The sequence below is a fragment of the Larus michahellis genome, chromosome 3 (assembly GCF_964199755.1).
Source record: "Larus michahellis chromosome 3, bLarMic1.1, whole genome shotgun sequence".
NCBI lineage: Eukaryota > Metazoa > Chordata > Aves > Charadriiformes > Laridae > Larus > Larus michahellis.
Window position 1 is genome coordinate 21,169,511 of NC_133898.1, and position 24,565 is coordinate 21,194,075.

The following is a 24,565-nucleotide window of genomic DNA, read 5'->3' on the forward strand; positions in this document are numbered from 1 at the left end:
GCAAACTGAAGTCTGAAATACGTTCGCTGAGCAGGACAGCAAGTTCAATCAACTTTCCTCCTTAGTAAGGATTTCTCAAATTAATTAAAAATTACGATGCATAACTTAATTTAAATTTCCTCAAAGGTAAAGTAATAATATTACAGTGGTTGATTAATGAAATAGACTATGTTTTAATGTAGGAAATTCCTAATTGTCTTTAGTGCTAAAATAAGTAAATCCAACAGGAACCAATCAGGTAGGTATACTTCTTGAAATATACTGCAATTACAATTATATAATATTGCTGTCATCATTAACTGAATATATTTTAATGACCCCACAAAAGTCATGGTAGATCTGTATGGCACACCTTACCTATCCCGCTCCTCAGCAGGGCTGATGAGCCCAAGAAATCTGTACTGCTGTATTCTGTACTGCTTTCACTAGGCTCGAGACAACTCAGTCACAACTAGCTTGTGTACCTCTGTACAGCACTGCAGTGCGTCGCGTAATCCTATCCTTAGAGAAACAAAGGCAGTTTAGCATTCAGCAACGCTAGTGTATGTCCTACGTGAATCATGTAACACTTGTATGACACACCAATTTCCACACAATGGAACATTCAACAGTTTACAGCACACACATACAAACACAAATCTATACTATAAAGCCCCCAAAACACACCACTGAATAAAATGAGATGCCTGTATCCTGGGAGAACTGCATTTCACGCTGGCTTCAGAAAATAAGTCCTTCCTCTCATTTACTTCAGCATAGAAGAGATTTGATTATGGCTATACAAAGTTCTTTATACATGATCAATCGTTCTCAAGTAACCAGAAAACTTACACTGATCTAATTCTAGTTCTATAGCACCATAAAACATGGTGCATGCATACGTGCATGTACACATGCCAGCACCATATATATCTGCTTCACACGACCCCTACTTGTTTTAATGATATAGAAACATTTTCCCCAAACCAAACGTCAGAAAATGCCTGGCTGCAGAACAATTATATCCTCCGTTCTATTTCAGAAAATGTAAATAAGTTATATAATATCTGGGGACATATCACATACCTGGTCACAGCTTATTAATAATCTCCTTCAAGTAGTTTTGAAATAAAACTGAAAATCAGTCCTTAAGAAACTCTTTGCCCACTGGGATCAGATTTATATAACATATTATATGCCCATTTAATAATTCCCAAGAAACCCTTCTAAAACCAGCATATAATGAAACTGAACTTATTTTTATAGCCCACCTATAATATCTTTAAAAAAATAGATTTACAGCAGATCTTAGTTCTAATGTCATAAATAGCAAGATATCACCATTTTTAACCCTTTAAAAGAATTATCTGACTTCAAGACATAGGAAAACAGATGTGTTGGTGTTTCATAGAAACAGACCTAAAGTCACACAATGTTTTAATGAGGGATATATTTAGTGCTTGTTGAAAACATCGTAACTGCTATTTTCCTGTATCTATATAGCTGGCACTCAACTGTACTTCCAGAATTTTCACCAACAGCAAATCCTTTATACTAAATAAACTAAAGCTTTTTTTAGTGATTGACAGATTTGAACACTACAGATCTCTGTAGTTACTGCACCTTCCTTTTCTTGCATATAATCTCTCAATTAAAACAAATGTGTCCCCAAAGAACTTTGAAGAGGCTGAATTAACAAACTATTGAAGTGAACCAGGAACAAGCCAGTCCCCTATGAATATAGAGTCTGTAATTAGCCAAAATGCTCCACTTTGCTGTTCACAGTGAGGCTGAGGCTCAATAAAAGTTAAACACTGATGCAGGCAAGGCATTCCCATGGGGCTCACATATATTAATACATTACCACTGACCGGTTGCTTTACATCAAATAAACTGGAACACAGCTTGAAATTGGCTGGCTGCCTATTTAATAAAATGGAAAGCTATTGGTGATAAGTATTTTCTCCTATTTTCATATCCCTAGTGTCATAAACAGGCTAAGTAAGTACTTAAATGTGGCTCCTAACAGTACCGTGCTCATAATGGTGCCAAACAGATATGACTCAGGTTCTGACTGATCAGAGAATGACACTTCAGAGATTCTGCACAGAGTCAGTTACACCTTTAGATCACCCCAGACCAATAATCCCTCGCACTCACTTTCCCAAAACCTCTAAGGATGAGGCCATCGGTTTCTTAAAACTGTATCTGAAGTCAGTTCTTAGCTCGATTAGGATGCAGTCATCAGTCTACACTTCAGTGATGACCTTTTTAAGCAAAAATGCAGCATAATTTAGGTGGCTCCATTACCACTCTGAGGAAGGTAATTTATAGAAACGAATACATAGAATAAAATAGTTTAGAACTATGATTGTTTTGGCTTCAATGGGACAGAGTCAGGAGAACAACGAGTGTTTATGAAAACCCTCTTTCAAGGTACAGATGAGTAACCCATGAATGTATCAACCCTACAGTTTATCATCTCCTAATCCCTCAGAGACTGAGGCACTCAGCATCTCTCTTGTGTCAAGTTAAAATAAATACTATATCAACTTTTCTATTCATCCAGTTAAAAAACTTAAACATTAAATATGCGGCTAATAAGATATTTAGTTTATCAATTAGTAAGCCACTGTTCAAAAAAAGGTATTTCTAAAGCCTGTACTACAACAATATCATCAGTTGGTAGGGCTTTATAGCTTTTTTTTTTTAATAGGTGCTTTTATAAGCACCTCAAGCTGCAACTGCAAAACGATTCACCACCTTCAAAAACAATGATCCAAAATGAATGGGCTGATGTTCTTTAGTTTCAGTTCTTATTCAGAAATCCTCTATTATGTTAGCCTTTTATAATTTGTCTTACTTTGTCCTTCCAAGGTCATCATGACTTCCACACGTTGCCACTGGATGGCTTTAATTCTCATAAACTTCATAAATCCTAGGCTAGTTTATGCTCACCTTTCGCAGGAGGAAGCAAATACGCTCAATATTTCTCAGCCGCTCTCTCTGCCAAGAAAAAGTGGGAAAAAGGACGGAGATTAGCTGGTGTTATTGGTGTTATAAATTAAAGACAATACATTACAATTAAAATGGGTCAAGATCATAATGAATGGCTGCAGAGAAGCAACACATTATTAATCTGAAACAACAGTATTCAATTCTTACCTGCTGACTGCAAGCCAAATGATTTACCCATTTCAAAGTTCCAATAAGTTATTTTTTCATCTGTTACTGGGTGTAACAATAACTGGGGATTCAAGTCTGTGTTAGCCTTGAGCCAGAGGCTGCAACTTCTTTTTAAGTCACCATTTGTGTCTCTATCCAATGGTGCCAATCTATACCACACAGACAAAATACGGGCACAAGCAACTATGCATGGGGAAAAAGGAAAATACACTTAACCAAAGATATAAGAAATACCTGCTAAAAATATTCCTTTTATGTCAATATAAAAGGCATCATCATGTATACTGTGCAGAAGAAAGCAATCTGAGATTATTGCTTGAGTTATCACAGAAAGTTTCATATAAGAGCATCAAATATGTGAACAGATCACAGAATACTTTGCTGTGTTTTACTAGAAACTCTACTATTAACTTTTTGATCACACCACTAATATGACTGAAACAGGGATGGATTAACTTCTTTTATCCTGGAGACCAATTCCATTACCATTTTAAAATAAGAGGAAGTTATGTCCATGGAACACCTTACAAGTTTTAGGAAGACAACAAATTACTGGAATTTGGTGCATATAAATACACATTTCTTGTGTGCAGTTCTCAAGCTGGCAAAAGTGAAGTCAAAATCAGATTACTTCCGGTATATTCAAAACCAGATTACTTCCACTGAAGTCCTCTATAGGGTTTCTTAATATAATTTTTCTTCTGTTCTCATTCTTTGCTTATGTGTTAGTGAACAGTAAACAAGTCTTCTTATTTGAAGATTCACATAAAGATTACACTTAAAATCATCAGTGGTCTAAGCAGTACTGCAAATCCCCTGCAGAGTTATGAAACAAGGTTAAACGGCAAAGCACTAGCTGCTGAATCTGGTTATCATTTGTAGGCAATTCAATAACTTGATACTCTGTAGAGATCAGATTCAGCACCTGTCATAATCATTGTAATTCCCAGTGAGATGACGGGGAACCAAGTTCTGCTCTCAGTTCTGGTGGTACAAATCTGATGCATGTTAAACTGTAGTCAGCTAAATCACCCTAGATTATGGCTTTAATTAACAGAGGAATTTTCATATGCTTAAATCTGGGTTGCATTTTGGTTTGTTAGGAAAAACTGAGTTTACAGTCCCAGGGTGATATTTAACCTTTTCCATAGAAGACGCAGCAGAATGTGTTATTTACTCTTAAAGTACAGGAGAATTTAGAGCCCCCCCATGGGATAGAGAGGTCCAGAAATGCACCTCTTATCAAATCCCTTCAAGCTTTTGACTCATTGATACAGACAGTATGGGAGAAAGTGGTCATCCTATGCTTGAAAACAGAGAAAGCAAATTATTTCAAAAAGGAAAAATTGTGCCACAGCATGAAAACATAAAAAGAAAGCATTAGCATCATATTATATATCCTTCAGTTTTTGAACTTCCCAATTATTTTCCTGCCTCCTTCAGCAAAAAGGAAAGCTATTACCATAAAGAGTTGCCATCTGGCTTCTTAAGACTGGCCCAATAAATCAACTTTCCAAACTACAGTTGACTTCACAACAGATTCTACATTCATCTCCACACTCATACTTTCACTGACAGCTCAGTGCATCTTCCTTTCTCTCGTAGCTGTTGCTTAGCAAGGCACTGGTTGTACTTACTGCATGGACTGGGTTACACTGATCTATTGGGCTTTTGAAGTCTGTCCGAAGTTCATCAAAGGCGATTATCTGAAAAACAATTTTTTTCAAATATTGTAATGAATGCTCATTCAAACACTTATTTTTGCTTTAGGGACCAATTAGATGCATCACCTGCCTTCCTCCATTTCCCGAGAAAATACAGGAAACTAGCTCCCCTGACAAACTCCTTTCAGAACTAACTAGTTAAAACAAAACACGGGATACTCCTATATATGACACCTAGAATCCATTAATTTGTCACTCTGTAAAATCATACCTATAGCCTTTTCAGCATTGTTGCTTTCCAGATTTCCTCCCTCATATCAGCTAGAATTCTCTTCTCAAACTTCCAAATGACATGAAACTATTTCACAAACAAATACATCTCCTGACTTGATGAAAAAAGTAATTAGCTGCCTGAAACACAGAGATGCATCAGATACGCTATTCCAGGTTTAATAAGTACACAACAGCTCCTTTTTATTAGTTGTTAAACCTTCTTCAGATATTAATTCTGAATTAGTATCAGCTTAATTATTATTAAGCCACCATTCACTATCAAGCAAACTCCTCAAAAGGTAAACCACTCTAGAGAAAAACATGCCGTTCCTAAATTCCAGCAGGTTTTAGAACCTTACTTCATTAATGGAGACCTCACTAATGCAGAGATGTCTTTTGCTCATGTCCTTTAGTTTCCTCCACTAACTGTTGGATTGAGACACACTGGTAATTACCACCTGCTCTTAAAGTACATCAGATAAAAGTGTCCATAAAAATAATAATGTTTGATAATGTTTTCTTGGAAAGAAAACAGCTCTAATAACTCTCAGCATATTTCATTCAAAGATCTCCAAGCACATTCTTTATGTTTGTATTCTTGTAATAGCTTTTCTTCTGCTTGCTTCACCCAAGGAATGAAAGCTCACTATGACAGGTACCACATAAATAGATGTTAAAACAATGATTCCTTTTTAGACGATTTACAACCCAGGAAAGTATTTGTTCTCAATAAAAAGATGATGGAAGTACAAGGTAGCAGTGGAATAATTAGTATATGAGTGCAACAACCATTCTATGACATGTTACAGCACGCCTGCTGCCTAGCTGTTCAAAAAGTAACCAACTGGGTGTCAACACAGACCTGCTGTATAGGTAAAACACATTCATTTTACAGATATGGAATGCAGGAGCAGAAATCCTGAAAACAGCCTATCCATGAGTCATATAATAATCTGGTGAGAGGCTTGAGAATAAAACCTAGAGCTACAGTCCACAAATCTAGGCACTACTCCACATCTCACTCTAATGCTGCATTCATCACACTGAAGCACATTTAAACTCAAAAGCATGGCATTTTACAAGAGCACTCTACAGAATTCAATTTATTCAACTATGACAGTCAAAGTGCCAGATTAAACCACAAAGGGAACTATAAAACATGATTATAAGAAGTGAAGCGTTTCTCCCCATGGATGCAGTATCTCTACAAGTTAGGAACTAGATCTGCAACAGATGTTTAGGCTAAAGTAAAAGGGCAAATAACAGAACCTGTGAGAGGGTCTGAGTACAATTGTGAAGAATAAGGCTCATGACACCTCTATATTTAACACCTCTTGAACAGATCTTCATATTCTCAAACAGGGCCAACTGTTAAGAGGGTAACAACCAGTCAGATGCACACACTTCTGTTTGTAATTGGGTATCAACATCGGCACTGACAGCATTGACAGAAAGGGGAAAGGATGACCCCATAACAGGCGAGTGAGCTGCCTCTCTTCATAGCTGTGCCACTGATTTACTTTGGGATCCTACACATCTCCTCTTTGCCTCACTGCACTGGCACTGACTTACTTTAAGATAGAAAACTGTTACAAGCTTTGAGTGACAACTGTTTTTAATAACATAACAGCTTTTCTTCTTTTGTAAATGTAGAAATGAGCTGAAATTTCCTTAAAAAAAAAAAAAAACAAACAAAAAAAACCAAACCCAAACAAAACAACAAGAACAACCAAACCAAAAAAAAACCCCACAAAACCCAAAGAGTGAATGTGCTGTGCTTTTCCTTTTGGTAGTCAGTAACAGCAACCAGGATTTTGATCATCGTGACGTGACAGCCTGTCAGCTCATGCTGTGAGGAAAGACTGGTCTGAGACAACAACAGGAGGAACCTGAATACTAGAATCGTAAGATCGACCCCCTTCAAGATGTCCAGGAAAGCCTCCAAAGATTCACTGGACACAGAGATAGGATGATAAGCCTGAAGCGTGTTTAGATGAAGAACTAGGTTGCTCTGAAAAACAGAGCCATTAAGGCAGGGCTCTGTTGAGCTAGCCTTAGCTAATGCAGCTAAGTGTTGAAGAAATCCTAAATGACAGTCTGGAAAAGAGATTACCCTAAGATATACTACACATTTAGATTTCCTCATTTTTTGCTTTCTCTTTTTTGTTTTTTTTTAACCAACATTCCCAACTCTGTAGTCAAAAACATACTCCATTTGCTGGCATTATTTTATGTCATGCTTGCATTATATCTAAGTGCATTGAAACAAATATGACCGTATTAAGTACATTGTTTTCATGGAACTAGTAAGTGTATATACAATAGTCTCACAGACAAACCTTTTGGGATGCCTGCAAATTATGACAATGTTAAGAGACATTCCTGCTACACCTGCAAGAAACAGATTGAGGTCTAGTATCAAGCACACAAGATTGGAGGAAAGTCTCTTCGGTAAAAGTTTCAGTGTCTTTCTGGAAAGAGGCTGACAGAAATAAATCCTCCTCAATTTTTAACATTTTATTTCATAAAAGTTCCATAATAGTTCATATTTTGTTAATTCCTCAAGAACAGAAATCCAGTGATGATGCAAAGATATCTATTGTAATTTATGAAAAAGCACATTCCTGTTTCTCAGTCACAGTGAAAAGACTGAAAGCATAACATCAGGCAGGCTCACAACTAGAAGGAATATAAAGAAGCTCCCAAAGTGTGTGTGTGGGCGGGGGCATTGGTTTTGTGTGTTTGGTGTTGTGAATTTTTTAAGTCTCACAATGCTACGTGTCCTAATTCTTAAACTGAAAATGAGAAACGACGGAAACAAAGCTGTAGCTTCTTCAGATTGGTGGTTACTTACAGTACACTATGTAACTGTGCAACAAATGATTTTGTATTACTGAAAATTAGAATAAGGCTGGTTTGTGCTGTAGTGTGGTTTAAACAATTAATTAGGAAACATCTTCCTTTTTCAATTATAACTAGCCTTGTGTAGCAGCTTAATGCCCTAGGGGCATGTGTTGCCATTTTTCCCTAGAAAAAAACAAATAACTAAGTACTTACCTCCATTAAATACTTCACAATGCTTTCACAGGCGGAGCAGTGTTCTGGCCATACTCCAGAGAAACAATCTTCTGCCCATTTCCACTTCAGCTGGATGCAGTACAGCTATCTATTTCCCATACGTCAGCTGATGGGAGATGCAGAATTCTCTGGGATAGCATCCTGGTATTCTCAAGGTCTGTTTCACCTCCAAAAATTGTCACACTTACCAGCATCTTGACAGAGCAGTTCATTTGGAGGCAGACAATGTAATAGATCCCAATCAGGGCACCTCACCGTATGAACTGCCGCCATTTCACCCTTGTAAATTAATGTATTTTATAAACCGTTCATTATCTTTTAGTTATCCAATCTAATTTGATCCAGGGTGGCAATTAAGATTCCAAAACATACATACACATGGACACCAGCGACCCCATCTCTCCAAAGGCCACAAATAAACAGACCATTCCAAAGAAAAATGACTAGCCTCTAGCCACAAAGCTAAACAGATAGCTATGCGGATAGCATTTTGAAAACATGTGACAGGTACTGATCTTACGCAGAGGAGAAATTTATTTCTATTAGTAAATATTAACGGTGTACACAGCTTCATAGAAAGAGAATAAAGACCGTTTGATTTTTTTTTTTTTTTTTTTTTTTTTTTTTTTTTTTTTAGGAACTCCAAGAGAAAAAAAACAAGTTATCTGTTTATTTGCAAAGCTATATCAGGAAAAAAAAAAAAAGCACATCATGTTTAGCAAAAATTTTTATCATTACTGCAGAAAGGGGCCAGGGACTGAATGGGCAATGAATATTGAACTACCTTCTGACTTGGAGAATTTTCCCTGCGATTCCACATTGCAAAACACTGCAGGAAATTTGTTCTGCCATTTCCCTAGCTGTGCTTTTTTTCCTGTTGATAGAAGCGTACTTGTGGGTGTTATCCACCTAATAAAAGTAAAGGTTTATAAAAATACTGGTTGCATTCTCTGGTGATTCACACCATCTGCAAATCTCATAACTCCAAGTTTAAGTCAGCAAAGAGTTTGCCCCAGTTTAAACACATACTGAACAGATGAGATTGTGATGACAACGTATGTTTCAGAACGGCTACAATTGCAATGATATTTATAAAATTTGTTTTCATTACCTGCACTCTCTGTGCTCATCTCCAGACAATAACAGCTTTGAATAATGAAGTATTCACATAAGATTGAATCTGAATTTTGTTTTCCTCTTATGCTTCTGCACCCATCAAGCTGAAAATTTCACCTATTAATGGTAGGAATGAATTACAGTATCTCATTTTTAGGGAAGATTTTGGTTTTTTGTAATCACTGAGCTCTTACAGAAATATATTTTAATTGAGAATGTGATGTTTTAGGGTGGCAGTGGAGTTGGTGTGGGTGTGAATTCAGTGACAGCAAAGAAGTTGGATATTATTGCTTATTGGCATCTCAGAAAAGTTAAGATAAAACAGAACTTGATGACAACCACGCTAATCACAGAACAGAACAGTAACACTGAACATATGTTTCCTTGCCACCACCCTGTCAATTTACCACAATCCCGTCTTGACGAGGTTGATTTAAACCGTCTTTAATGGTTGATTTAAACAATTTCTCTATCCCACCACTTTCATACACAGCTTTCACAGCACCCATACTGCCAGTTCATAGGCTGCCTGCAAGTCAGTAGATGGACAGAAGGTGGACAGGTTTAGGAGCATGCTGTGCTCCTAAACTTCATGCCTGCCCATCAACTGCTGTACAGACATGTTTGCTGTGTTTGGGAAATGGTGCTGAACATTTATGATGTTTGAACCATGTTGATGCAAGCTGGGTGAGTTACTTTGTTGGCTTTTGTTGAGCAGAAGCAGAAACAGACAAAACATGTGAGAGAGAGTCAGTCAGGAAAGAAGGACTTGAAATGGAATATAAGTGACTATCTTGACACAACGGAGTACAGAGAGCCCGTAGAGAGATTCAGAGAACAGCTACATCGACAAAGTGACAGACTGAAAGAACAATTTTTGCTACTCAATTCTTATCATGATATGAAATGAATCTGAACAAGAAATTTATCTATGTGGTCAGTGAACATTTGTTCAAGATGCTTGTTCCTCTTCCCTCTTTCTCTTATGGTTGAATTGATGTGGTTCATGCTACCAAGCAATGTAAACACGGCAAGGAAAACCCTTCCCCCTCCATAGGGGTTCCTCTGAGTCAACACCTCCACTGTGATCTCCAATGAGAACACGTGTTTGAGCCTAAGCAGCTGTTGGTCACAATACTTTCAACATTCTTGTAATACCCTGTAAATCTGTAGAATAGTTTTATTAATATTATAGTCTCCGATATGTCCCAGAGACCATACAGGACCCATCAGGTAATGTAGATGTGAGATTTAAACTGCTTTTTAAGTACTGTCTTCCTCCCCCTCACCAGGGCCACTTTTTGTTAGATTCAGTACTCACAGCATCACAGATGACTGAAATCAGGTCTGAACCAACCTGACAATTTTAAGAACACCATAAAGTGCTGACATTAAGCTAGGAGAAAAAAATGGAACTAAATCACTGGGAAAAAAATCTGCCAGCGATATTAACAAATCCTGGTTATATGATAGCAAACTATACATGAGTACAGCAGAGAGCAATTTGGCCTAGTTTGGTTCATTAGCACAAGAAAAGGATGGAATGCAGGTTGTGCTATGACAGGAAATATCTTTTTCTTTTTTTTTTTTTTTCCACTTGCCAGTTCTTGAGTGTATTGTTCATTATTTGTTTTTACTAAATATCTGATGGGCATGGGTTTTTAAGGCCCCAAAAAGAAAAGCTTATTGTATTATAATAAATCAATGTCTTCCTACAACATCTTGATTGCCACTGAGCTGCACAGCACAGCTTTCACAGCCTCTGAAGGCAGAAAAGACAGAACTTAACTTCCACTGCAAAAAAATACAGCCTACTGCAAATACTGTTCACTCTATCGTCTACCTGCAGCCCTTCAAAAAAGGGCATCAAATAAAAACGTGAAGGTACAGTGATGGGAAAACATCCAGAATGTGTGCATATGCACTTTATAAACATTCTATAATTATCACTTACATAGAAAATTAACTTCATGGAAAGGACACAGTCTCAGTTAAGAACATGCACAAAGCTTTCAGACCATACTTGCACTTCTTTGTAACAGAGGGGTTATCAGCTGGTTCACTTTTTAAAACACCTGGAGCTGGGTAGACATGCAGCAAAAGAGTAGTTCCAGATTCCCTTCACAAGTCACTTTCCGTCTTCAGAAGAGTGGACAAAGTAGGCTGTTACCGCTCAAGTCAATTCAGGAGAAATGAAACAGGCTAAACACAGAAGACAATGCTGTACAGCATCACTGTATATGCTGACAGGAAGCTGAAAAACAATCTTTGTTCTAAGTCTTGGGGTTAACTTTCAAACCCTTCAGAGAAATATCCAGATTAGTACAATTTTCTGCTTTTTGCTTCTTAAACAGGGAACTTCTACGTTCTTATTTCGTACTTACTTAGCAAGATGAGCATCTATGGTGCTCCTCACGCATGTTCTTAACAGTAGTGCTCTGTACCCAGTACTGGATCTGTATTTAACACAGCTCATGAAGGTTTTCTGGCAAGCTCAGAGCTGCTTCAATGTTCAGGTTCACTAGTTCAATCTATGACCCACTGAAAGAGCACAAAATTATTCATTAAGGTTACAATTGTAACTATAGTAAATTCAGTATTTCAGTGAGCTACATACTAAAGAGTATTGTCTTTACAATGCTGGAGCTGTGCAATATTACAAGTTTACAAAGCTGTTCTCACTCATGTCCCTAATGACTACTTTTTGGGTGTAAAAAGACTTCCATAAAGTAATAGTTCCTCATAAAATAAACTGCTTCAATTCACCAGGGATCCAAAATGTGTTATAGTACAGATTCACTAATATTTACTTGCTCAGGGGCTGGGGGGCATATGGTTGCTCTGTACTATGTAAACAGTTCAGAGAAGGAAATGAAGAAATACATATTGAAACTGCAGTACTGAAGGATTTAAGGCAGCAAAAAGTAAAACTTAAGCTACAGTTTGATCAAGACATGGAAATCAATGCAACATACAAACTTTCAAGAAAATGTTTTAGGTCCATTTTAGCCTCATATTTCATCCAGAAAGAATAGCTACCAATGATCCTGCACACTAGCATTTTGTTAACTAGCACAGGCAATCAGATCCCCATTTTCAGTAAGAGGATTAGGCGTACATATCAGAGTTTTCAAAATAATCTATTTTCTCCAAGTTAGAAGAAAAAGTATTTCCAATATTTACAATAAACTGATTCTGAAAGAATTTCCAGATTTAAGACAAAAAGCAAAATTTTGTTCCAATGCTACATTTTTGCTTTGGAGTTTAATTTGGTTTTATGAAAATTAGATTATATGACATAGGTTTAAGACCTCATTGTATTTATTTTAAAGGAAACACACTGCTTAGTAGATATTGAAACATTTTCTCTTCCTTTCTAGATCAAAGTATCTCTTGTTTGTCCTGTAATGAGACAGTAATGCTAGTAAATGTTATTAATTTATCGTCACTTAATTGTCAAAACAGAATCCAGGAAAGAGAATTGAAGGGGACCTCATGGGCTGTCAGCTTCAGCCCCCAATTTCTGCAGACACCACATCAGAAGATCCAAGTGGTAAAAACACTAAGCTTATTTTTAAAATAGAGAGGAGGCATATGATTTCCCTTTTCACTGCTCCATTTGGAACACAGCACAAACCTGCTGTGAAAGTTGGGAGCCTTCTCCTAACTTTTAAATTTGTTCAGAGATAACACAAGCCGTGTATATCATTGCCAAGACTGCTTCATTACAACAGCTACTTAGTAAAATGAGAAAGTTTTATTTTGCAGGAACTTGCATCCAAATTGGCACCACTCCAAAACCATTTGTCTTCAATTCAGCAGAAACTCCATCCCAGCTCATGCTAATTGACATTCACACAAACCCACACATACACACACAAATCTTATGCATTACAGCCCTTGTATGTGAATTAATAACAGAGCTAAACGATGCTGGCACTAAATCTCTACTTCATTTTTTCTCTAAAATAGTGGATTAACTCTTGGGTGTCTGGAGCTTTTTATACTGACACCTGCCACAAGAAACTAGATGTAACCAATCCCTTTTCTGAAAGCCAAAACCTTTTTCTTGCCAAATTTGCTTAAGAGTGTTTATACATAAGTTACATGTATCAAATTATCCCTGCATTATTAACCCCTCACTTCCAACAGTAGGGAGAAGGAAAATCCTTATGAACATGAAAAAAAGGGCCATGGATAATGTGATAACACAATAATGAGTGGCAGAGAAATAAAAAATGGTGAAATAAGGTTCCTTTTTTGGGCTTCACCTGGCTATCCAGCAGGCTCAGCTCTCTGTGTCTCAGGGGACACCACACTCTCCCCTTGCAGATCAAAGCAGGGACCAAGTCCAAGAAGAACTCTGTGCCTGCTACTGCATGCCAAGGGAAGAGGTGCCCCTGACAAGGCAGTGCAGCCGGAATTTCCTCTGAAGACAACTTGGAAGGAAGTGTACCCAGTCAAGCTGTGGCCAAAGAGATAAGAAAAGCTGCTTGAAACGCTACCTATATGACTGCATCATAACAGCTTCAGTTTGATTAGCAACTGTCTGAGCAGAGAGGCCTGACACAGCTCTGGTCTCCTCTCCACCCCTGCATCAAAGCCACACGGCAGGAATTTATATATGGCAGGTGTAGGATTTGTCGCAACTCAGGAGCTTCCGCATTAGTAATGGAATTCAGCACACCATCTAGAAATTGGAAAGAGTTTTATACTGGCAGATATCACCACTGCTATTTAGGGACTTCGGTATCCCTTATTTGAAAATATAACTCAACGATGCACTAAAATCTGCTGCTTTAGAAAGCAGTTCAGACTCAGGAGAATGGTGTTAGAAAGCCCTATAGGCCAAATACCCACAGTATTTGCGTGAGTTTGTACTTCAGATAAGGAAGCTCTTAACAGAGTTAATAAATATTGCCTCCCTGGTTCACATCACAAGCTTTCAGAATACAGTCTTAGCTCCCAATGACATGCACAAATGATGCACTACCTCTGTCTCTTTGTAGCAGGCAAAATACATGCTAGTTTAAACATACATGCCCTGAAAATGTACTAGATAACATCACAAAGACAAAAACCATCATTCAGCTTAAACATTACTAATGCTGCAATTTTACATGGATATTTTATCCTAATGAGTGAAATATGCAACTCCATGTTGCATGTTAGTATCAAAGAATAAACCTTTAATCCTTGCCTATCCTTGACAAAGTTCCTCCCCTCATCCCTTTATTTGACTGTTTTTAAATTCTTATCTCTGAAACCCAGCAAGCACTCTGATATTTGTAACAGCACTTCCCCATTAGCCAGATGGGTGTATCAGTCAATGTCTCAATGTTATCTCGTATGACTTAGTTCCGTGCCTTTCTCCATAAGATCTCAGCTACAAACCTGACTGGTATTTCAAGTTGCCATATCCGGGCACGTTTGCATCCTAATTATACTTAAAGTGAGGCTTAAATCCCTCTGGAAGTTGCAGTTACATGATCAATGAAGCAAGGACAGAACATAAAGCAAAAAAATTTGGAGCGATCTTTACACTGTCAAGTATAATTCATTTGGAAATCACCCGTCCTGACTTTCTGTTAGTATGAAGAGCTCTTCTCTATTAAGAGTGACAGACAGCAGTTGATTAGAAAGATTATTCAAAATTGCATGAATGGATGGGCAACCTGCCTCAAAAGCCAGAGAATTTTATCCTTTTTGTCAAATTTTATTCCTTTTGTTAAACATCTCCTATTAAAAAAAAGAAAAAATGGCTCAAATCTTGGTTTTCATCACACCTGCCCATGCAACTTGGTACCTTCCCACACCAGTGTATCTGAAATATTGGTTTTTAGGAGAACCTTAACACTACAGCCAAATAAAGCGCAGAGAGGAAAGTGAGATGAAAGGTATTCCCTTTCTTCTCTTATCTCTCCCCAATGTATTTACTTTTCTGAATATTACACTTATTAATAAAAGTAAACAATAATAACAATGCCTTGCAGTTATAAATCTGAAACCAGAACACCCTTCAAGGCAATGAAGGCCTTAACAAATGCAAGGAAAATATAATTTCCACTTTTTATACAAGGGGAAAAATGAAGCTCAGAGAAATTAAATTATTTGCAAAATCAGTGGCAGAAGAACCAAAGCCTCCGGATTGCTGCACCATATAAAATGTTAGGGGAAACAAAGAATACTGTCAGTAGACTAATAACATATGAGAAGTGGAACTATGCATTTCTGTCTGATTATTGTACTGTTGTTCATCTCTAGAGCAGAGCATTGCTTTAAGCAGTGCCTTTTTGGATTAAGATTGCAAATGGTTTTAAATCACTCAAGGGTAGAAAATTGTTCTATCTGTCAGATTTCACACCAACAATTGTATGGCATTTCCTTGCTCTACTTAACTTGAATTTTATATGCTGCCACTATTAAGCAACTCTCCATGAAGAAATCTGAACACATTGCGAAGGCAAACAAAGCTCTTGTGACTCCACCCAGGGCTGCACATATACCTGAGCACCTAGTCTTCATCTTTTTATTGTAAAGATATCTTTATTTATCTCTACATCTTTTGTCTGTAAAAGGATGTAACATTTAGGCCAGCACAATTTAAACTTTTTAGGCTCTAACTGAAAGCTTAAACTAACTTAACAGTCATGAAAATCTTGTAATTTCTCAAGTATTTAAACCAGATCCTAAGACTTTTCCAATAGAAATCCCAATATGCAAAATTAAAAACATATAATCTCCATTCTGCAAATATGATTCAAAAGGTTTACCTATGGAATTGTAGAGGTACAATTATAGTACTCTAACTAAATATTGATGAAAATCCACAAAGGAAGGCTCTCTTGCCAAGAGCACATGTGCACAAACATAGCAGTCTGCATTGGTATAGTTATACCACCGTATTCCCCCGCATAAATAAAAACTAGACAAATGAGAAAAAAAAAAAAAGCACAAAAACTATACTGATGGACAAAAGCAGTATTATTGCTTCAGCTGCACCAAATCAGATTTCCAAGTCTGCAGAGAGGTGCAGCAGAAACCACTAAGAACAATTATTTGGCAGTCACCTGAAACAGTCCACCTATTAGTAAAAGAATTAAAAACTCCATCCACACTGTGAAAAAGACAGAAATTTCTCTTCAGGAGTACAACCATACTATATAAAGCTTTGAGTGCTTTGAATGGGAAGTTACTATCTTCATGAGTTACTGGTTATTATTGCAACATTACAGACACAAATTCGAAAAGGCAACGCAATTTCCGAATGTAAGGAATTCACTTGTTCTTGTTAGTTTTGACAAAACTGCTCAACAGCTGCAAAATTCTGTTGCAAGCACAATGTTCCCAGAAGGATGATTTGATAAGTATTTATTGACAGATTTCTACAACTGCTATGAAACGGGCTCTTTAAAATAATTTCATCCAACTGCAAGGAGAAACAGTTTTACTGGCTAACAACAGGATTCTGGGCACAGATTTTACTTGCTTACCACAGACACTGAAGTATGTTCCCCAGTTATCCCAAAACTGAGAGATATCAACCCTCTCCTTCAGGAGAGAGACAAATGTCCCACCCATTCCCCAAACACAGAAATCAGAGACTACCTGTGCTTGTACCACAACTTTATACCCACTCACTGTCTTCCAGTCTAGACCAGCTGAAATCCAGCCAGGCAAAATCAGCTGTGCACGTATAAACTGCAGTACATTAAGAGAAGGAAGACAGGCAAGCAAGCTGTGCGGGAGGGATGATGCTAATATAGCTGCACAGAGCCTGTTTCTAAATAGGCTAATAGTTTTGCTCCCTGCAGCAAGAACACATTTCAAAACAGACCTCAAGCGGAGGACGAATTTTTAAGGTAAGTCCAGACTGCCACACTTCCCTCCCTCCCCAAAGGATTTCATCATTTTGTTGTCACAATTTTTTTTCTTTTTCTTTTTTTTCAAACCTTAACATTACTGCACCCAGTACAGGGAAACAATTCAGAAAGTAGCAGTATTCTGTGAATCAAACACACCTTTCAACCTTTTTTAAAGGAACACAAACAGTTGTTACCAATATTAAGAAAAAACCCGACATATTCAATTAGCAACAAAACTGGTGAATACACTACATTATTCTGAACAGAAAAGAAGCTTGCATGTACATGGAGATGCATTACTTAAGTTTAATTACATTCAGCGTGGTAGAAACAATTCTTCTGCCTCAGTCGACTTAACAAATCATGTCTTCTATCTCTCAACAAGAGAACCTGAATCATCAGGCTACTCTTTTTTTTTTTTTTAAAATATGGATAATAATGTCAGTCCCACTGCTGGTGTCATGCTACTGTGCATAAATATACATTTCACTGAAGAGATTACAGAGGCAAGAGACCTACTCTTATTTTTCTGTATAAGAATTTTATACCATGTGAGACCATTCCACTTAGCAGGATACCTGTGTCTGGAGACTCCATGGGTCACGGGTGAAGCTAATGTCAGGGTCTGAATCAAAGGTAGCAGATACGAAGTTGCAACTCCCACTCTCTCCTTCTACCAGTAAATCTTACAGAGGATTTGACAATGTTTCCCACCAGCCCAAAAGCCCAAAAATCTGTGCACCTTTGTAGGCTACGGTAAATACAGGTTGAATCCCTGCAGCAATAGGGAACTGAATATAAATCTCCCACACTCCTTGTACTTTTGTCACAAGCATGCTGCCAATATTCTGCCCTGCATATGGTCTCCTCCTCCTACATGCAATGGAGCATTTTATGTGGATTCTTTCTAAAACAAACACGTTTTTCCATTTAGATAACAAGATCAAAACTTTTTAAACATTTCAGTATCTAACCACATCTGATTTCTTCAGTTCAGCATCAAAACCCCAAGATTAGTTACTCACAGAGCACCAGTGACAACAAATTGACATGTCGTATCAGGAATGCTGTCACTTGTTAGTTAGGTACTAACTTGATCTGATAGTCAGTACTGTCTTGAAAAGCAAACAAACAATCTGTTATAGGGTGGATTCCCAGTCACAGCCACACGTTCAGCAAGCTAAGAAGGGGCATCCTAGCAAAGGTCATACAGACTCTTGCACCAGCTTTTTCTTCTGTCCTGGAAAGGAGGCAAACAAAGATGATATCTGCAGATAAACTGAACAAACAGAGGTATAAAGTTAGGCCAAAGCTTCACCCCCAGTCTCAATCTCTTCAATGGGCTAACGGCAAATTGTGGGAGTGTGGATCCAAGCTTTACAGCTGAGGTGTTGACCTCAGATTCGTGGCTCTGATTCTATACTAGCCATTCTAATGGCTAGTGCAGATGAACTGGTTTGTAGACCTCCCAACCAATCAGGGTGAGAATGAAACAGCATTATTTTCTATCCACACACGGGAGTGGGGAGGACAGAACTCTGCTTTCAGCACAAATGAGAGCACTGTTTTGCCCTTGCTTCTCTTTATACTAAACTCCATACCAACTCAGAAAGCACAATAAGAAACGAAACAGCTACAATTTTATTTCTCACTACCTCTATATCACAGACTCATTACTACAGATCTGTACATCTTCTACTTGTATAGGCCAAATTCTTCACTACCCAGGCTTTATCCACACCAAACCGAGGACAGGCCAGACACGAGTTGGTGAAAGACCAAACACAAAAGGCTGCCTAGATGCAGAAGGTACGAGGAAGGATGGTAGCCTGGTCACATTGGACCAATAGCAGGTTAATTCTGGATGGAGGCAATATAACTGACTACCTATAGATGTGAGAGGGTGTTTTTTTCTGTCCTTGTTTTTCCTCAAAATTACAAATAATTTCTGATTTACCCCACCTTAAATGCAATGTGCTCCCATGCAACATTTCCACTTGTCTTTTTTTCTTCTTATCAAACCTACAGTATGGGGAATATGCAAGGAAAAAGACACAGACACATTAAAGACACGAAACTCCATCTTCATAAATTATTCTCAAAATGAACGGAAGCACTTTTTCTATTAGTTAACAGCACAAAGCTAATAATCCCAGAGCTAGGAATGAACAGGATATTTCTGCAGAATAAATTTGGGGAAAGGGTAGTAAACAGATGGGAAAATGTACCAGAATAGATACAACTAGAAAAAATATTTGGTCCAAAGAAGGAGGTAAGAGAATGAGATCAAAAGAGAAGATTTTGTTTTCAGTATCAGTAAGATAAAAGTCATGGATGAGAGACTGGCCAGCTGGCTAGTGCTTTCTCTAAGCAAGTTTCCAACCTTATCACCACACCACAATTTATTCTATTCCTGAGCATTCAAAGATTCTACATATTGTTACAAGCTATTATTTTGACATTTTTAATTTCTGTTACACAGATATAGGCTTGGGAGAAGTATTAGCCTTCCTTTCCCTTACATGTTCCTTACATTGAGTTCTCTTCCATTTCCTCACAGATTTCACATTGCTGCTGCTACTTCTTTTCCCCTCTCTTGTGTTCTCCATTCCTACCAGCAGTGATTTATGCACATTCACCAAAATTCAGGAAACACATAAGGGCATCTGGGTTCTGTTGCTAAAAAATCTGCTCCAGCATGTCAGACATTACACCATACCCACACAGAAGACTCATTACACAAGCTGTCCAAAAACGTTCACCACCTGAACTCCACCATACCTTCTGGATTCAGGCAGCCTTCTCAAATAATTGTCTCCCAAACAAGAATTCTGTGTTCCCTCTTGTTAGTCTCTTACTCATACATATATTTTCTTCCTCTCCTTTGCTCTTTCTTTCACATCTTTCTCCCTGAATTCTTCCCTACTCCAGTCCCGTTTTCCCCCTTCTCACACCTTGTTTAATCCCCTTTACCCACATAACAGTGGGGTCCACACAACAATGCTGTCTCAGAAAGGAGCCCGCTGTGGGGCAGCAGGCAGAAATGCTGCTGGATCCGTGCTTCCTGCCTCCCAGTGGCAAAACAGGAGCCCACCTGGACCAGCAAGAGGCAGGACAAGGGAACAGTGGCTCTTCTAATGCAGGCAGCATCAGGCAGGGATAACTGGATTCAAGTTCTTCCCAAGTTTTCTTTCCTTCTCAAAAAGAAGCCAAGCAGAACTTGGAGGAAATAACTCCAAGGCCAAGACACACACACACACACGAAACGGCCATCAGCCATACAGCGATGTTTGCAGAGACAAGGCAAGGTGAAGCAATACAGCAGCAATGCAGCTGTGGTTGCAGAAATATGGCAAGGGATACGGCAGCCCATAAAAAATGATCAAACTTTGAGAGTAAAATAACAGCAGCCCAAAAAGCATCCTCATCTGTTCACCTATATTCTTATGAAACTTCTTAGTTTAATACAGGAGCATGGTTAAAGCTAAGGATACATTTCAGCATAGCTCCAAACAGTCCTGCCACTTAAATGATCATCAAATCAATTTTCTAAAGGATCTGATAATAGTGTTTATATAATACTGAGGGAAGTGTAACACTGAAGATCACACAATCAAATTGATCTCAGTGGAGCCTTCATTACACTTGCTAATAAATGCCCATTCTGTGAATGTACAAAGCAGTTTATACTTAGATGGTGATACAATGTGAACTATTTAGCCAGAACTCATAACGCAATAAAATAATAGTGCAACAGAAGACTGACTAAATAATCAAACACTTGAAACAGTGACTCACAGCATGAAGATGGTTGGCATTTAAATGTATTCAAAAATCAAATGTCATTCTATTAAAAAAATGGTGCTTGTATCAACAATGCCTGGCACTTGCACGGTATCCGTTATCAGAGAATTGCAAGGACTACAGCTTATTAATTCTCACCATTTTGCTGTAGATCTCCTTAATTTTTTTAAGCTTCAGTTCCTCCAGTGACGTGCTTAGCTTAGACTTCCAGTTGTATTTAAAAAAAGAAAAAAATCTATCTCTGATAGCTAGAATATGACATGACCCACAAAAATGTAGAAATACAAAAGGACCCAAAACCAACTCAAAGGTTTTTCATGACCTATTGCATTGGTGAGGAGTTACAGGCAGTGGGACAACTCAGTGAAGGCACTATTCCTTCATCTCCCTTATGTTCTGCTTCATGTGCTCACGTTATCAAAATTGGAGCTGCAAGTTCAGCAATCCTGCAGTATCTTGCTGAGAAAACCTACTTCTATTGTAAATGTTTTGTGATTTTTTCAATACCTTCTAATGTAACTTTTCACAATGACATTCCTAAAATAACTCCTTGCTTTATATACTTTTTCAAGTGGAGAAAAATACAGACTCCTGTCCTGCCTTCACAAAATGCACTGATGATCCTCTGAATTTTCCCGGGCACATAATGAAACACTAAGAAAAAAGATGCTGTGTCCCAGTAGAAAAGTTCTGTACTCAAACTGGGGGGATAGGATGGAGAGACTACAAGGTGAAAAACTGGCTGTACCATCAGACTGAAAGGGTAGTGGTCACTGGTTTGAAGTCTGACTGATGCCCAGTTAGGAGTGGAGTTCCTCAGATACCAACACTGGAGCAAGTCTTGTTTGACATCTTCATCAATGACTTGGAAGATGAGTCAGATGGAGCAAGTTTGCAGATGACACCAGACTGGGGAGATCAGCTGACACACTGGAGGGCACAGCTGCCATTAAGAGCAGCCTTGATAAGCTGGAGGAATCGGCCAGCAAGAGCCTCCTGATGGTCAGTCAAAACAAAGGCAAAGTCCTGCACCTCGGACAGATCATCCACATGCACTACTACATGCCCGGGAACAACTCAGCAGAAAAGGACCTGGCCATTCTGGTGGACAAAAGGAGAGATATACAAGGAGAGACTGAGGGAAGTGGGTTTGGCTATGGTGGGATATAATTATTGCATTCAGTTTCCTGGTGTGGGTTAGACAAAAGTCAGCAGAAAAGTTCTCTCAGGGGCATGCACCAAGAGGACAAGAGACAAAAGTCAGAAGTTGCACCCACAGAAATTCCAGCTGTGTGTAAGAAGACAATGTTCACAGTGAGAGGAGTAAAGTACTGGAACAGGTTCCCAGAGAGGCTGTGAACTCTCCATCCAGGGAGAGTTCATAAGTCAGGAAAAGGCCCTGAGCAGCCTGGCCTAACTTTGAAATTAGGTCTGCCCTGAAGAAGAGATTGGGCTAGATGATTTCCTAGGTCCATTCCAATTGAAATTCTGATAACCTTTTATTATTTCTTTTAACAGGAACTGGTTATTTCTGAAGTTGCAATTATCAAAGAACATAGGAACTATTCTGTCAATAAAATTGCATCTTGGTCTCCACACCGCCATCACAAATTGAATTTTTTTATGGGAATTTCCAACTGTGAGACATTGGAAGTTGATCTAGTAAAGTAAATAGTATTTGACTTCTTCTACCTTTACCTCATCAGCTGACTCTGTCCTGTGACTTTAAGTGACTATCTCTTCAAAGGGTGGAAATAATAATAATTCTTACCTGTTTCATATGGGAGAGACATTTTGGTCCCACAGAAAGTGGAAACGTTTTCCAAACCACCAACTCCAGCAGAGTAAGTCTCTCGCTATCCCCAGCTCATGACTTAAGTGAGAATTAGTTTCATTGCCTGGTAGAACCACCTCCAGCTGGCAGCGGCAACAGTGTTTATAAGTGGTTATAAGCACTGAGGAACGAGTCAAAGAGAAGTCTAGTCTCTCTAAGGAGAAGATTCTTATTCTCTCCTGAGCTTCTTCCTCTTTCCAAAAAAATATTTTGATAAAAGGATATTTATGTTGAGATGGGGGAAATCCACTAAGCCAGAGGTCTGCGGGTTGAATTCAATGTTTTAAGTGTGATTTAATGCAGTATGTGGTGGTTGAATAAACAAATATATGTAACAAGAGCTATAACCTCCTGCCTCAGACTCAATCTGAGAGTTGTACTCAACGGTCTAATAAAATATGACAGCTATATTGCCTTGCTTATTAACAAGCATAGACGTTTTAAAAAAAGCACTAAAAATACATTATTTACCAATTTGGACACGAAATCCCTTTAGTAAACAGATTTTCCAACTAATCTGAAGACCAAAAAAAGTACTGGATATGTGACAACTGAATAACATTTAAATAGTTCTCTGAATATTTTTGTGGACGCACGAAACTCCACAGAATAATTTATTTTACACAGATAATGGAGTCTCTGGGACTTGTAAAGCATCTGGAATTATAGCCAGTAGCAACCACTCGCAATTTAAAACCTTTCTCCAAATAAATCTCATCATGACAGTTCAAGCATACGCAGAGACCAAATTTAATCTTTCCACAGCATTTAAGTCTGTGGTAGAGCCCAAAGTCTTCTATGATTTTTTAATTATTATTTAAGCATGACAAGGTAACTAAACTGAAATATACTTATTTTCCAATATATAATACTCTGCTCCACAGCGTATGCTGCCTGGCCTAATATCTGTCTGTCAGCATTAATGTGACAAACTTCGGAAAGAAAAGTTGTAAGGGAACTGTCAAACTATGTTATAGCCAGACCAATCTGGTTTTGCTCTGTCTTTAAAAAGAGTGGAAATATCAGACTCATTCCTTAAACTGTCATGACTATGAAACCTTCAGGGACAAATGTGCTTAGCTGCTTAGAGAAGAAAAAGTGTCTTCAAGAAATACGTATAACATACAGCAACAGCATTTGTGCAGCTGTTCAAATAAAATCAGATTAAGATTTGACGAATCACATAATTATCCAATATTCTCAGAGAACCGAATTAATGACTGATTAAAAGAAGCCCTGAACTTCAATATCTGAAAGAAAATTCAATCTTGACCACAAGTCCGTAAGGAAATTACTTTCTTTCAAAGACAGGCTCTAAAGCACTGTAAATGGGTTAAATTGAGATGACTGGCAGCCTTTACTGAAGAGAAGCACAGGTTCAAGTGAGCTCGTGGATCTCTTTCCTGGTTTCAGGTAAGAGAGACAGCTATCCTCCAAACCAAAATTACAGAAAGAATAAGACACTGATACACAAAGAATACTGATATACTAGCACCTAGTTTGTGACCAAAGGGCTTTGCTCAACTGAATTTGCTATGAACCCAAACTTTAAATGATTCTCTTGTGCACTTTTTATGTATCCTTAAAATTAAGGTTGCACAATTTATCAAAAATTAGGCTAGGAATTTTATGAGGAAGCCTAAGTGAGTCAGATACTGAATACTCACTAAATTCCCCGTATATAACTCTTGGAGAGCTTTCAAATTTTTTTATTTAAACTACTGAAACTTGAGTACTAATAAAATACAATCCACATCACCAGGACA

General features: G+C 38.0%; 1 protein-coding gene across 3 annotated transcripts in view; it reads right to left on the reverse strand.

Annotated features, from left to right (window-relative positions):
* CNIH3 (cornichon family AMPA receptor auxiliary protein 3) overlaps positions 1-24,565 on the reverse strand; it is a 49,176-nt gene that overhangs the window by 19,376 nt on the left and 5,235 nt on the right. For 2 of the 3 annotated variants that reach the window (XR_012586016.1, XM_074579021.1), the window contains exons 2-3: positions 4,803-4,871; positions 2,938-2,985 (exon numbers count right to left, since the gene is read on the reverse strand). Coding sequence is in view for 1 of the 3 variants with exons in the window: in XM_074579021.1 (XP_074435122.1) it covers positions 2,938-2,985; positions 4,803-4,871 (117 nt within the window). In the remaining 2 variants the exon portion in view is untranslated. Of the gene's footprint in view, positions 1-2,937; positions 2,986-4,802; positions 4,872-8,159; positions 8,287-11,680; positions 11,838-24,565 lie in introns of all 3 variants that reach the window. The other variant, XR_012586017.1, reaches the window with a different exon arrangement.